The 13147-nt window shown below is 49.4% G+C and overlaps 1 protein-coding gene across 1 annotated transcript in view; it reads left to right on the forward strand.

The window, feature by feature from the left end:
• The first annotated feature begins 1871 nt into the window (after window positions 1-1871).
• LOC138567427 (transmembrane protein 180-like) overlaps window positions 1872-13147 on the forward strand; it is a 384600-nt gene continuing 373324 nt past the window's right edge. The window contains exon 1 of the mRNA XM_069645615.1: window positions 1872-1990. Coding sequence (XP_069501716.1) covers window positions 1914-1990 — 77 coding nt within the window. The 5' untranslated portion in view covers window positions 1872-1913. The remainder of the gene's footprint in view (window positions 1991-13147) is intronic.

The following is a 13147-nucleotide window of genomic DNA, read 5'->3' on the forward strand; positions in this document are numbered from 1 at the left end:
TGGCTGCATTGTAATAATCGGCGGTGCCGTTGTTGGGGAGCGTATTAAATAGCTGCAGTGCTGCTAGACGGAATGTACGCTTTTTTCCTCTCTTCGGTGACATCTCTTGGCTCTAGATGTAGTTCAAACTGTTGTAGCCATATGCCCCAGCGAAGTGCTGCTCCTGTGGTGTAGGGGTCAAATGGCTCCATGAACATGGTCTGTGCAGCTTCATGTGTGTCAGACCTGAATATGTTGCTCCTCCTGTCAGTGGTACTGCTCTCCGCTCTGGATGGGCTGGTATTAGTGTTTGATATGCTAGGCTTCAGGCCAGTGCTTGTAGCAGGTATTTTGTGTGCTATCCCTTCTGGTGAACGTTTCCAGATGCACGTGTGTGCCCATGCTCATCAGGGACTTCCTTTTGCAGTGGGGTCTTGTCTTGGTCCCACTGTCCCAACCGTGGAGCGTGTGCTCTGCGCTTGTTTCTTGCTTTCAAATGGCCTGGTGACCAGGATTACGTGCAGAAATGTCATTAGATTTGGGCTTGGCCTTCTGTAGCGTAGCTGCATGTGTTCGTAGATCAGCAGCGGTGGAAATGGAACTTTGCGGTAATTGGAGAGCTTACCGGAGGGTCGAAACAGTCTAATGGAATGTTTCCGTGCTTCCGACTGACATGTGACGTTCAATTGTTGATATTCGCTTCCTTCACACGGAGTATGCAGCATACGGAGTGCCCGCGTGGAACGTGATGATTGCTGTAGCTGAGACAGCGTTTTCAAACTCGCGGGGCAGGCACACGTGGTCTGGCCGTCCTCGTCGTCAGTGTTCTGTTATCACATACCCGGCCTCCCGTAATGCGAGAGGTCGGGGTTGCACAGCGCAGGCTTCCGCAGGCCTCAGATACGCAGCGCGCGAAAGGAAGACGCAACACGCTTGTCTGATGCATAAACCCGGACTGAAGTAGTTCCAGTGATTCCTTTATTTTCTTCCCCCGCCCACATCACGTGACCCCGGTCTCCCGTTGTACACGTGACACCACAAAAGCCATGGCTCTCAACCATTTGTGTCGCAAAGGCGGGAGAAATCACCCGATTTTGTTTTTGGCGGGTGAGACGCCCATTGGAATGAATGGGCGTGCAGGAGGCTTGGCGGGTGAGTCAGCCCTTTACAAGGCGGGTGACACCCGCCAAAGGCGTGTGAGTTGAGAGCTATGCAAAAGCATAGCCCTCAACCATTTGTGTTGCAAAGGCGGGTGAAATCACCCGATTTTGTTTTTGGCGGGTGAGACGCCCATTGCAAGGAATGGGCATGCAGGAGGCCTGGTGGGTGAGTCAGCCCTTTACAAGGCGGGTGACACCCGCCAAAAGCGTGTGAGTTGAGAGCTATGCAAAATGTAAGCACTGAGAGGAGGAAGAGTAGGAGTAATGAAGATTAGCACTAAAGAATCCGAGCATTACCTCTTGTCTAGTCCTTCTTACTTTCTGATTGAACAGATGCATGACTTCTACGCCCCGTGTTACTAGTAACAAGGTGTACCGACATAGGTGTGGTAGTTTGGCAAGCGCAGTTTTCTCTTGGCATCGATTTCATCAGAAATTCACCATCAAAACAAGGTTTATTTTTCTCGCAACAATATGCCTACTATATATATTTTAATTATTATTAAAACTGGTTAAACATTTTTTTAATAAGGAAAATATATAACCCGTATCTTTACATGCAAATCAAAGCAGTGATTCTGAAATAGATCCAGAAAACTTATGAAAAATCATAAGCAAGCTACTTTGTTGCTGACATTTTATGTTAGGGACCTTTAGAAAGCGCCTATGCAACAACTCTCCAACATGGCCACTACTGTAGTAAAAAACCGGCGGGGCCATTGAATGGTATTGTCGCGTTTCTTTTGTTTCTAGGGCTTGATTGATTTCTTCCAAATGGTCGAGAGTGGCAGTTCCATAGTAACAAACCGCGCCCACTTCCGGGTACAAGCGGCACCTTTCAGAATCGGCGGGTAAGACCATGGAGCCTATGAAAGTGGGACCCTTGATTAATAATATTTCCGCTTATCTGCTGCACTGCTACAAATTACATCCACATTCTTTATTGTGCTGCTGCACTGTTGTTAATTGCAGCTGCTCTCTGTTCCCTGATTTACACGCATCACACGGCTTCTGACCTCCTTTCCATTTCAAGCATTTTATTCATTTCGGACTGCGATGCCTTTAAAATAATTTATTAATTAATTCAAAGCCTATGACCCAGTAATTATGGTGCCTGTACAATTTTGTGGCGGACACAGCTACTCATAGAAACTAAAAACTGTCAGTGAATCTTTTCTTTGCAAATCGGATAACTATACATTCCCTGCCAGCGCAGCAAGTGCATTCTGTATATATTTGCATGCAGAATCGTCACCGGAGCGCTATTTGTATTTTCGCATGTACGAATTGCTCTTCAAAAGTATAGCCTACTCGAAGAATTCAGATTTTCTATACTAACGTTTAAGAAAGTCCTAATTCTATTAAAGATACAGAGGCGAAGTATTAAGCTTTATTTACTCTTTATTTACCACTGGAGCAGCAAAGCACAAAGAAGCTTCATTAAAGTGAAAAACACCAAAGAACTCCGATTTTCCTGGGAAAGCCAATGGGCCGTATTCTAAGTTTGCCGTCTGGAAACAACGGTGCCGGTAAGCTTACCACCACTGTTGTTTCCGGACCGGCAAACTACAAGTCTGCCTGCCGCAGCTGCTGTCCCTGACAGGTCTGATCCTGCTGGACACAGCGGCCACGGTAGGCAGACACGTCACAGAAGCATGGCACTGTTGTTAACAGTGCCGTCGCTTCCGTGGTTCCCATTCCCATAGAGTCCCACAGGACTCTATGGGAATGGGGAATTACAATTTACCAGCGCCCGACAGGTCGCTGGGGTTGTAATCTCCCGGTGGCACAGGGAAGTCAGGCGCCGGTAAATCATTACGGGTCCAGCGAAAATCTGCCGGTAGCACCGGCACAGTTACCGCCTGACCCATAATGATGCCCAGTCTCTTTGTTGATGAAATTTGAGTGCTCCTGGCATGTCCCTCATGTGACTCTGCCCACCAGTCAGGGCCCGGTTCACAACATAAACCCTGCCAATCCTTCATAATCTTGCGTTTTCTCCCGCTGCTCTCGTAGAACTGCTGTAGTAACTGAATGGCCAATGTGGGTCAGATGGAACTATAGGAATTGTTAGTGCCCACTGTGGCACAATTCTCACCTCTGCTCTATGCCCCTGCCAGACTTGCGTTCAGGTCCTCAGGAGCCTGTTGGCTTAACATCTGCACCTGGAGAGAACATACATAAAACAGTCACTCACTAAACCAACTGACGGGCACTCGCATGCTTAGCCGCTTCTGCGCCCTATCAGCCAGTCTCGTCGTTTGCGCTTCTCTGTTGGCATATCTCTTGGCTCAGCTTACGCATGTCCTCTCTAGTCGATTGGTGATTGTGCAGGTGGGATAATACTTTGCCTCTGTGTCTTTCATAGAATGATGACTTTCTTAAACAGTTCAGTCATTCTATCGCCAGATTTTATTTTGCAGGGTTTTTTGCTGCTGATTTTTGGCAGAACAAACTCATTGCATTTTATTTTTATTTGGGGGTTACCCGCAATCCCCCTTCCCAGTTTTTTACCTGCCTATTCCTCCCACCCCATATTTTTGATGAGTTTTTTTGGCGGGGCCTTGTAGGTTCAATAGAAGGACAGATTTGGTAAGGAAGAGGGGGGGAGAAAGAAAAAGCGCCCCCTCCCTGTTCTTCAGCCCACAATTAGTTTCCGGTACGCCAATGAGACCAGCGGCAAAAAACTCAGCGACAAAAACCTTGGCAATGAATAAACGTTGTACCTCTTAAACGTTAGTATGGAAAATCTGAATTCTATGTCAGGACCCGTAGGCTCGTATTATGTTTGTTTAAAGATTACTTACCAACAATGAGGCCACCTGATAAACTGGCTTGAAATAAAAGGTCTTGAAAGTCGATTCGTTTGACCAATCCGCGGCCCTCATGTTATCTTGGAGCCATGCTCCACAAGCGAAGGCTTTCAAAACCATGTTTCCACGCGCCGATTGCGCTCCAAAAAATTCCACGTCTATGCCAGCCTGGAGCATGATACACTTGACCCAGCAGGCCAGAGTAGCCACTGACCCTGCCTTAAAAGGTTTGCCGAGCGCGATGAATACTCTTCTCTCCCCCCGCTGTCCCGAGGCATGCACCTTAAGGCTTCTGACCGGATACAGCTCAGGTTGTCGTGGAAAAGGAGACAGAGCTGATGGCTGTCTTGGTTCTTCTTCTCACGTGAAAGGCCAGTCCTTCTGGGGAAACAAGACTCCATTTCAGGAGCTCTCACAGACAAAACATAGTTGCATGCTGCTAGACATAACGGCATCGCTAGCTTTGCAGAAAAGTCTTTCCTGGACAGGTCTGGGTTGTCTGGCCATCTGTGCAAGAACTGGAGGACTATGTCCACGTTCCAGTCCCACAAGCGTGAATATTTCAGTTTGAACGCCCAGATGGCCTTTACTACTTTGAGCAGCCTAAATATCAGAGCATGTTCAGCTATCGGAGCACCCAACACCAGCTCGTGCCCCGCCGAAATGGCCGGTCTGAAGGTGTTCATTGTTCTATATGCATTACCCTGGCCAGCCAAGGCCGCTAGACAATTGACAACGTGGATCACATCCACAGAAGCGGGATGGGCGCTCCTGGCCAGACACCAGCTGCGCCACTTAGCCGAGGCTGTCCTGTATGATTTAGTTGTCTTGGGTGCCCAGGTCTCTTCAATGAATTGATCAGCCTCTCCCGAAAGGCCTGGCTGTCTCCAGGTACTCATGAAATCACCCAAGCAATCAGCCTGAGAGTCCCTGTAGGACTAGCGAGTGCAGGAGTCCCATAGGATCCAGGAGGATCTCTACTCTGTCAGGCAGTAGGACCGGAGTGTTGCAAGAGAGGTACAGCAGGTTGGGGAACCAGGCTTGACTCTTCCAAGCTGGCGTTGCAAGGACCAGCTTCACTCTCTTTCCCCTTGCATGTGCCAGTCTTGGCGATCCGTGTGACGGGTGGGAAGGCATATTCTGTGCCTGGGCCACACTGTTGCAGAAAGGTGTCCGTGGCAGCAGCATCTGGGTCGTCTCCAGCTGAAGAAACGCGGTAGCTGGCAGTTCAGCCTGGACGTGAAGAGATCCATCAGACTGCGAAATATCGCTCCATCCAGCCACCAGTCGCTAGAATCTCCGAGATAACGAGAGTTCCAATCCGCAACTTGGTTGGCCAACTCAGGGAGGTACTCTGCCGTGACTCTGATTCTCTTGCTTAAGCAGAGGTGCCAGAATTCCTTGGCTAGCTATGCTAACAATTTGGACTTCGTGCCGCCCAGCCAGTTGATATATGGGCCGTTGAGCAGCGTGCTCCCCAGCCCTTGTGGCTAAGGACTCCCACCAGATCTGGGAGATAGCCAAATATGGCCTTCCCGTTCCAGGCCTCCATATGTTGGACCCAACAGTGCAGCTGTGCCTTCGCCTCTTGCAACAGAGGCACTCTCTGCTCGTAAGACAACCCTTCCCTGAGGTGCTGTATTTGCATTTGCTGTAGCGCCCAGCAGTGGAGGGGTCCCTGAAAAATGCCTTGAATGGTAGAGGCAAGCCTCCCCACTATCCTCACAAATTCCCTCAGGGACACCTGGTCTTTGTCCAGAACTGACCTGATCCCTTTCCTGATGTCTTTGACTTTCTTCAATGGCAGATTCAGGGTCCCCTGCACTGAGTCTATTACGAAGTCCAGAAATTCTATTATCTTGATAGGACCTACCTTGGGTTTCTCCCACTTCAGAAGGAAACCCAGATCTTCCAATAGCGCTTTCGTCTCTGGTACTTGCTCCCCCAGGAACTGGGCGTCCTGTGTAATGAGACATATGTCATCCAAGTAAATGATAAACCTCACTCCTCATCGGCCCAATTCTGTCAACACTGGCTTTAGCACCTTTGGTGAAGCACCAAGGAGCAGAGGGCAGGCCAAATGGCAGGCAGGTAAACTGCCATCTCCGACCTTCCCAATTGAACTGGAGGAAGCTTTAGTGGGGCTCGTGAATGGGAATCGCTAGGTAGGCGTCCCTGAGGTCTATGCGTGTAAGCCAGTCTCCCTCTTGCAGAAAATTCCGTAAAAAGATGTGTGCCCTCCATCTTGAAATGCGTGTAAAAAAGAAAAGCGTTGAGGGCTCTGAGGTTTATCGCGGGCCTGGCTTTTTTTCTTTCTTTTCACTAGGAAAACATTGCTCACAAACCCGTCTGACTCCTCTCTGATCTGACTTAGCCACCTTATTTATTAGAAGCTTTGCGATCTCTTCTCCTTTTAGAACCCAGTCTTGCTCCAAGAGAACTAGCGGCCTGTGGGGGCTGTCCTGCCTGGGTACTTCGTAGAACTTTAGCCAAAACCCTTGCACTGCTGACAAGATGCCCGGCCTTCCCAGTGTCTTTCCACCTCTCTAAGCGCATGGCTAATCAGTCACCTATCACAGGTAATGAAGCGCTTGCATTAACTATGGGAGTGTGCGCTCTCACCTGAGGAGGGTGCTGGAGTACTGCCAGAGCCTCTCCATCATGACCTCTGCTTCTCCCCTGCATGGGGAACAAAGGATTGGGTTTCCTGAACTCTTGATGGTGCCTAGAGCCTCTGTAGGAAGGCCTTTGGCTGCCTCATTGGCCGGCAGAGTGACCTCTTCCTCTGCCGACTTGCCCAAAAACTCTAGGCGCAAAGTTTTTCCTGAGGGATGCTTGAGCCTTGTAGAGGGCTGCGAACGTGTGGACAAACTTCAATATGTCCTTGAAGAAAGTGTCCCCAAAGACTCAACCCTTTGCTGCAGCGACAGTATCCGAAGATGGCAACTCTCCCAATTTAGGATAATTTTTTACTAGGATTGACCTATGTCGTTCTTGGTAATGGCACCGTTTGAATTGCTGATGAGACAAGCCGCTTGTTGGGCCCATCCGGCAAGCAGGTGTGTATCTAGTTCCGTGTTCTTCTCTTTGGCTTCTTCTGCCATTTCCATAATCTTTGCCAGAGGACCTATCATGTCCAGAAGGTTATCCTAGGAGGCGGTCTATGACCTGTTAATCCCTTTACGGATATCTTTAGTGGATTTCGCCATAAATGTTAGCATCTTAGTGTCAATTACTGGGGTGTCTGCCACCTAGTCTGGCATAACAGGCCTGGGACACTCACCCTCAGCGAATTGTGCGACTTTTTATTGAGTGGTGTCTTCAGACGTTTGCTTAGGTAGGCTGCTACTTTGGCCAGAGGCTCCCATTCCAAGGTTCTGGGGTACACTAACAAGTCCGGGTCGAACTCCTATTCTGACTGCTCTCCAAGACTCTAGCGCTTGTTGGGCTTTTCCAGCTTATGCGAATTAGCCGCAGCGCTAACTGTCACCACTGATTCTTCATCGCCGGTGGCCGGGTGTGTCACTGGATTCACTGCTCTGTTGGTCATCCTCTGGGCTAGAGGGTACGTTCCCTTGCAATGCGCGATCCCTGAGCTTCGGCAGTCTTTTGGAGGAGTATGCCTGTCTGCCCTGGTGCTTGGAAGGAGAACCTGGGGGGGCCGGTGGGTCACGGCTCTTATCGCCTTGCAGGGTCTTGCGTTTGCTAGCGCTGTCTTCCCCCTGTGTGCTCTTCTCTGCGTAGGCCAGAACGCCTTCGGGTCTTGCAAGAAGGAGATCCAGTCATCAATGAAATCTGCCTTGGCAGACATAGGCCCCAGCCCTGCCCAAACCGCCTTCTCCAGTAACTGCTGGTTCTTGGGCAGCCAACTTGAGCTGGATGGTCCTGCCTGCGGTGACTCCGGGTCTGACGAGGATTCGCTCATTAAAGCCATCCAAGGGCTCTAGCTCACCTCTGCTCCAAGTATGAGCACAATATTAGACTCCCCAGGTAGGGTCTACGCCTATTTGGCAGACTGCTGCCGTCTACCAGATTGCCTCAGTTCATTCTTATTTTTTTTACAAACCTTTATTTTTGGTAATTTTTTAAACAATTACAAACCAAAGTACAGAACTGTGCCACGTGGGCCTCGGTGTCCTCCCTCCCCCATTATGAATATTGAAAATCTTGTCAAGCATACATTCATGTTACATTTTAGTGTTTGGTGGTTACATAAGAACAGAGGGTTCCGGACCCTGAAGGTTTGGTTTGGGGATAGATCTACAGGGTTCACACTGGCGTCGCCAACAGGTAGCTGATGTAGGGCCCCCATATGTCTGGTGGTCTTATGTGTAGGGGTAAAGTTTTAATGAAGCTTGAGTCCATGTCGTGGTAGTATGTTACATCTTGCAGCCATTTTTGTGATGTAGGGGGGCGCCCTTTTCCCCAATCCATAGCGATGCGTCTTCTGGCCAGAACTAGCAGGAGGCCAGTTAGTCTTTTCACTGAGGATTGTACGTTTTTAGTGCACCTCAGCAGTGCCACTTTGGGACTTTGTTCGAGTTGTTTGCCTTTTACTGCTGAAGTCTTGTGTAGCACCTCTGTCCAGAATCGTTCATTGTTTGGGCATTCCCAGGCCAGATGCAGGAATCCTGCCGGGGTTGCTCCGCACCTCTCGCAGGTGGCCGCAACCAGCAGTCGTCTTCTGTGCAGTCTGGCTGGTGTGTGAAACACTTGATGCATAAAGTTGAAATGAATCAGTTTATATGTCGTGTTTAAGGACACTTTCTGCGTTTGCTTAAATAGTCTTCGTCTTCAATGAGTGTCTCCGAGTGTCCTTTCCCATCTCAGTTTCGCGTTTGGCAGCTGGCTAGTGGTGATCTGCAGTAGGTTTTTGTAGATGCTGGATACGAGTCTCCCAAAACACTGTGCTTGGATCACTCTGTGCAGGAGTAGCCATGTGGGTGGCTGAGCCAGGAACTAAGGGAATAAGAATCGAAGCGTATGTTTTAGGCGGCAGTACACAAACACGTCCAGTGGGGAGTCAACCCCTGTTTCCCAGATTTTTTGGGTCGTCGGGAAGTGACCATCTACAAACCAGTTTTGAAGTGTGTAGATCTTTAGCTTGTCCGCCCATTGAAGGTATTGTTACGCTCACCTGTCTCCCACAGGGGCGTCGGTCGGACCCGGACTGCTGCGGCCTCCACCCACGTGATGCGTAGTGCAGCGATGACTGACTGGATCTGTCCTCCTAATCTTGTTTGCTTGGCCCGTAGAAATATTCTCCTACAAGTGGAGAGATGGATTTAGCCACTTCTGGATTCAAGTGATAGCACCCCCACTGTCCTCCCCACTAATCACCTCTGAAGCGCCCTCTCAGCAATCTCACCTTATATTCTTGAAGGATGAGCCCTCCATCCTGCGAAGCACGCAGGGGCGCGTTGATGACCAGTTACTTCACTGGCTTGAAGGTATTGGAAGAGTTGTAGACGAATCCTGACTCCAAAAGATCCTGGCGAAGAGCCGCAAGTATATAGTTCGTAAGAGTTCAAAATGTCTGGAATTCACTCCTGTCCAATTCCTCTTTTATCTTGAAGCTTTGACCCAATAAGAAGATTGACAGCTGAAAGCGCTCCGGTAAAAGTCTGTGTTACCCAACACTGTGTGTTAAATAATGCCAAGGGTTAAACTTGCTGCTTTCTCCTTATCTTACAGGTGCGGCATAAGAAGATGTGGCGTGCTGATGAATTATACCTCCAGCGGTAAAATCAGGTAAGCATATGGCGGCTAAAGAGATTGTTTCTGTCTGTTCTCTCTGCTCACCTTGTTGTTTCTTGTCCTCCTTAGGTGCCGGGATTCGGCGATGTAAAGATGGAGACAGCGCCGGATCGAAGAGATGCTGCGTGGAACGGTGAGTTTGGCGCAGCGCTGCTGCTGGCGATGCGACACGTTTAAAACAAAGTCTTTCCTCTGGTTTGAAGATGCGATGAATCCGGAATCGGGTAAGAAATCGGGTAATACTCTTGTTCTAACCCTTGCTTCTTTCCTTCTTTCTAGGTGCTCCAGGTTCAAGGCGGGCGTGGCAGAAGGCTGGATGCTGCTGCTGGCACGGTGAGCGTTACGCTGCTGGATGCAGAATAACGCGAAGCGTGTGCTGCACTTCGGGTGTGGTTTAAATAGCCTCCAAAGTAGTCCCAGGTAGGTATTCCTCCCCGACCACACCCGAGTAAAAAATAGTCCCTAAGGTAAAGTAGTCCCTTCCAGGCCTCACATAGGCTTGGGTCTTCTTGCAGCATGGTCTGCATCAGGTAAGTGTGCACCTATGAGCCTGGCACCTATGAGCCTGGCGCCTATGGCGCCAGGACTGATGTCCCATATGAGCCTGGTGCCATAGGCGCCAGGACTGAACGCAGACAGCCCCTAGCAGGGGTTGCTGGGTTTTCTCAAGGTGAGATGATGCCTGCTCCCGGGGCTGATGGACGTGGTCTGGATGCCCGGGGGTAAGCATCATGACAGGTATACTTTCTCGGACGTGAGGGGTATTCCAGGGATGAATCTGGCACGAAGGAGGGGGAGAAACGCACTGTGATGTTGTTTTTAAGTGCAATCCTTTTTCATATCTCGTACGTGGTTAGGGTTCTCGGCGGAACTCGGAGGTTGCCTATGATGGCGGCTCGTAGAAGGTTGGGAGTTACCAGGGCCCGTTTGATTTGGACATGTGGGCGGACAGGATGGGTGGCATACCAATGGCTTAAAAATTGTGCTTGTGCAGCCCAGTAATGGCATTTGAGGTCGGGCAGTGCCAAACCACCTTTCAAGTTTGGTTGAACAACGATCTTGTAGGCTACTCTAGCTGGTTTACCAGCCCATATAAGCGCAGGTGTTGGAAGAAGCTCTGAGTTAGTAGAAGTGGAATGTTTGTGAACAAATATAGAAGTTTGGGCAGGATGACCATTTTAACTATTGAGAGCCGGCCCCACAACGTGAGTGGTAGGCGCCTCCATCTTGAGATTTTGTTCCTCAAGGCTTCCAACACGCACCCGTAGTTATCTTGGAACAGATCTTCATAATTTCTGGACATTAGTACTCCCAAGTACCTGACCCCTGAGGATTCCCATTTGAACTCAAAGTCATCCCTGAATTCCACTGTTTCGGGGGTTAAGGGGAACACAACTGATTTGCTTTTTAGTCCAGAAAAGGCTCTAAACTTGAGTACCTCCCTCATTACCGGGTTCAGGCTTATTGCTGGGTCGACTATAAAGAGAGACACGTTGTCTGCGTATAGGGACAGTTTCAGTTTATGGGGCCCTATAGTGAGGCACTTTCCCAGCAGTTTGGCCCTGAGGCTAGCAGCCAGCGGCTCCATTGCAAGCGCGAACAGCAGGGCCAACAGAGGATCCCCCTTTTTAGTTCTATGGGTGCTGATTTTGTTTTCCCCAGAGTGATCCAGGTCATAGGATGTGTTTAGAGGAGTGAGACCAGTTTCAGTAAGTGGTTACCCAGGCCGAGTTTGTTGAGCACTGCAAGGTGAAATGGCCATTTGACCGAGTCGAAGGCCTTCTCTGCATCCAGCAGGACTGCCACAGCTTGATCCGAGGGGTCTAGTGCTTCTATGATCCCGAAGAGCCGCCTAATTCTGAATGTCGTGTTCCGCCCTGGTATGAACTTCGCCTGGTCTGCTAGTACTAGCCCGGGCATCAGAGGGAGCAATCTATTAGGATTTTGGCAAGGATTTTGTTGTCGACTTTTATCAGCGAAATCGGCCTATATGAGGCACATTCTTAAGGAGGTTTCCCCGCTTTATGGAGCAGAATGACGTTGGCTTCGCGCAAAGTGGGAGGGAGGCACCCTTTCTCCAGAGTTTCTTTGTATACTGATCGAAGGATTGGTGCAAGGGTCGGGGCAAATGCCTTGTAAAATTCACCTGTCAGGCCGCCGGGGCTTGGTGATTTAGACCCTGGTAGTTATTTGATGGCGACTGATATCTCTTCGAGTGTGATTGGTTTATTTAGGGATTCTCTCATTTCACCTCCCACCCAGAATAGTTCAATATCGTTTAGGTATTCTTGGAGGGCTTCTGGGCTATTTGGGGCCTTGGAGCTGTATAGGTCTTGATAAAAGGTACAAAGTGCTTCCACTATTTCGCCTTCGGTGTGGACTAGGTTCCCTTGGGGGGTGCGGACACTGTCCACCTGTGGGGGTCTTTTGTCTGCTGCCAACAGCCTTGCCAATAGGGCTTCCGGTTTCTGGCCTTCGCCGTACTGCCGTACCTGGTGACTGCGGGCTATGAACCAGCACTCGCGGACAGCGTTGTTTCTGAACTTGTCTAGTTCTTCCTTGAGTATTGCTAGGATTTTGAGGGTCTTTTGAGTTGGTGTAGGTTTGCTCAAGTTCTTTCAGGCGGGTCTCGTCGTTGGATAGTTCCCTCCGGATGGTTTTCAGGATCCCATTTTCTTTGGCCATAAATATTCGCCTGGTGTAGCACTTTAGTATCTCCCACAGGATCCCACACGATGCCACAGATTCTTGATTGATGGCAAGAAAGGATTTGATCTCTGTAAGAAGCTCCCATGCGAATACTGGTCTTGGAGTGTTCCTGACCAGAAGTGAAAAGTGTATTCACGGGTGTTGCTGTGGCTGAGTCGCCACACGTCGATCAGTTTGTAAGCTTTGCAGATTTCCCGAATTTGGAGGCTTGCTTTGGTGTGCCTATTGTTAAGAGAGAGTGATTTGTCCATTGCAGGATCTAGGGTGGTGTTCCGGTCGCCTCTGCAGATGGTTGTAGCCGCGACGATACCCACCAAATGTGGCATCACCCAGTCGAAAGAGTTGGTACCGTCAGAGTTAGGACAATATGTGTTCACCAGGGCGACCTCAGTGCCCTTTAGCACCCCATGGACCAGTAGCGCTCTGTCCTCTTCATCTTGTTGCATCGACAGCAACCTGAACTTCTTGGTCTTATTGATCAGTATGGCCACCCCTCTGGCACAAGATTAGAAGGAAGAGTAATATCTGTGGCATCCCCATGTTGCGGCCCATTGATTTTCTGAGGATGGGAGTAGGTGGGTCTCTTGAATTAACGTCTATGTTGTGTCTCTTGAGGTAGTGTAGTATCTTTCTAGTTTTGGCTGGATTATTTCCTCCTCTAATGTTCCATGTCATCAGCTTGAATGGCCCCAGGTTGTTCATTCAGGGTATGTTCATCTTTTTTGGGTG

This window comes from Ambystoma mexicanum, chromosome 2p (assembly GCF_040938575.1).
Source record: "Ambystoma mexicanum isolate Mex_15411 chromosome 2p, UKY_AmexF1_1, whole genome shotgun sequence".
Taxonomy (NCBI): domain Eukaryota; kingdom Metazoa; phylum Chordata; class Amphibia; order Caudata; family Ambystomatidae; genus Ambystoma; species Ambystoma mexicanum.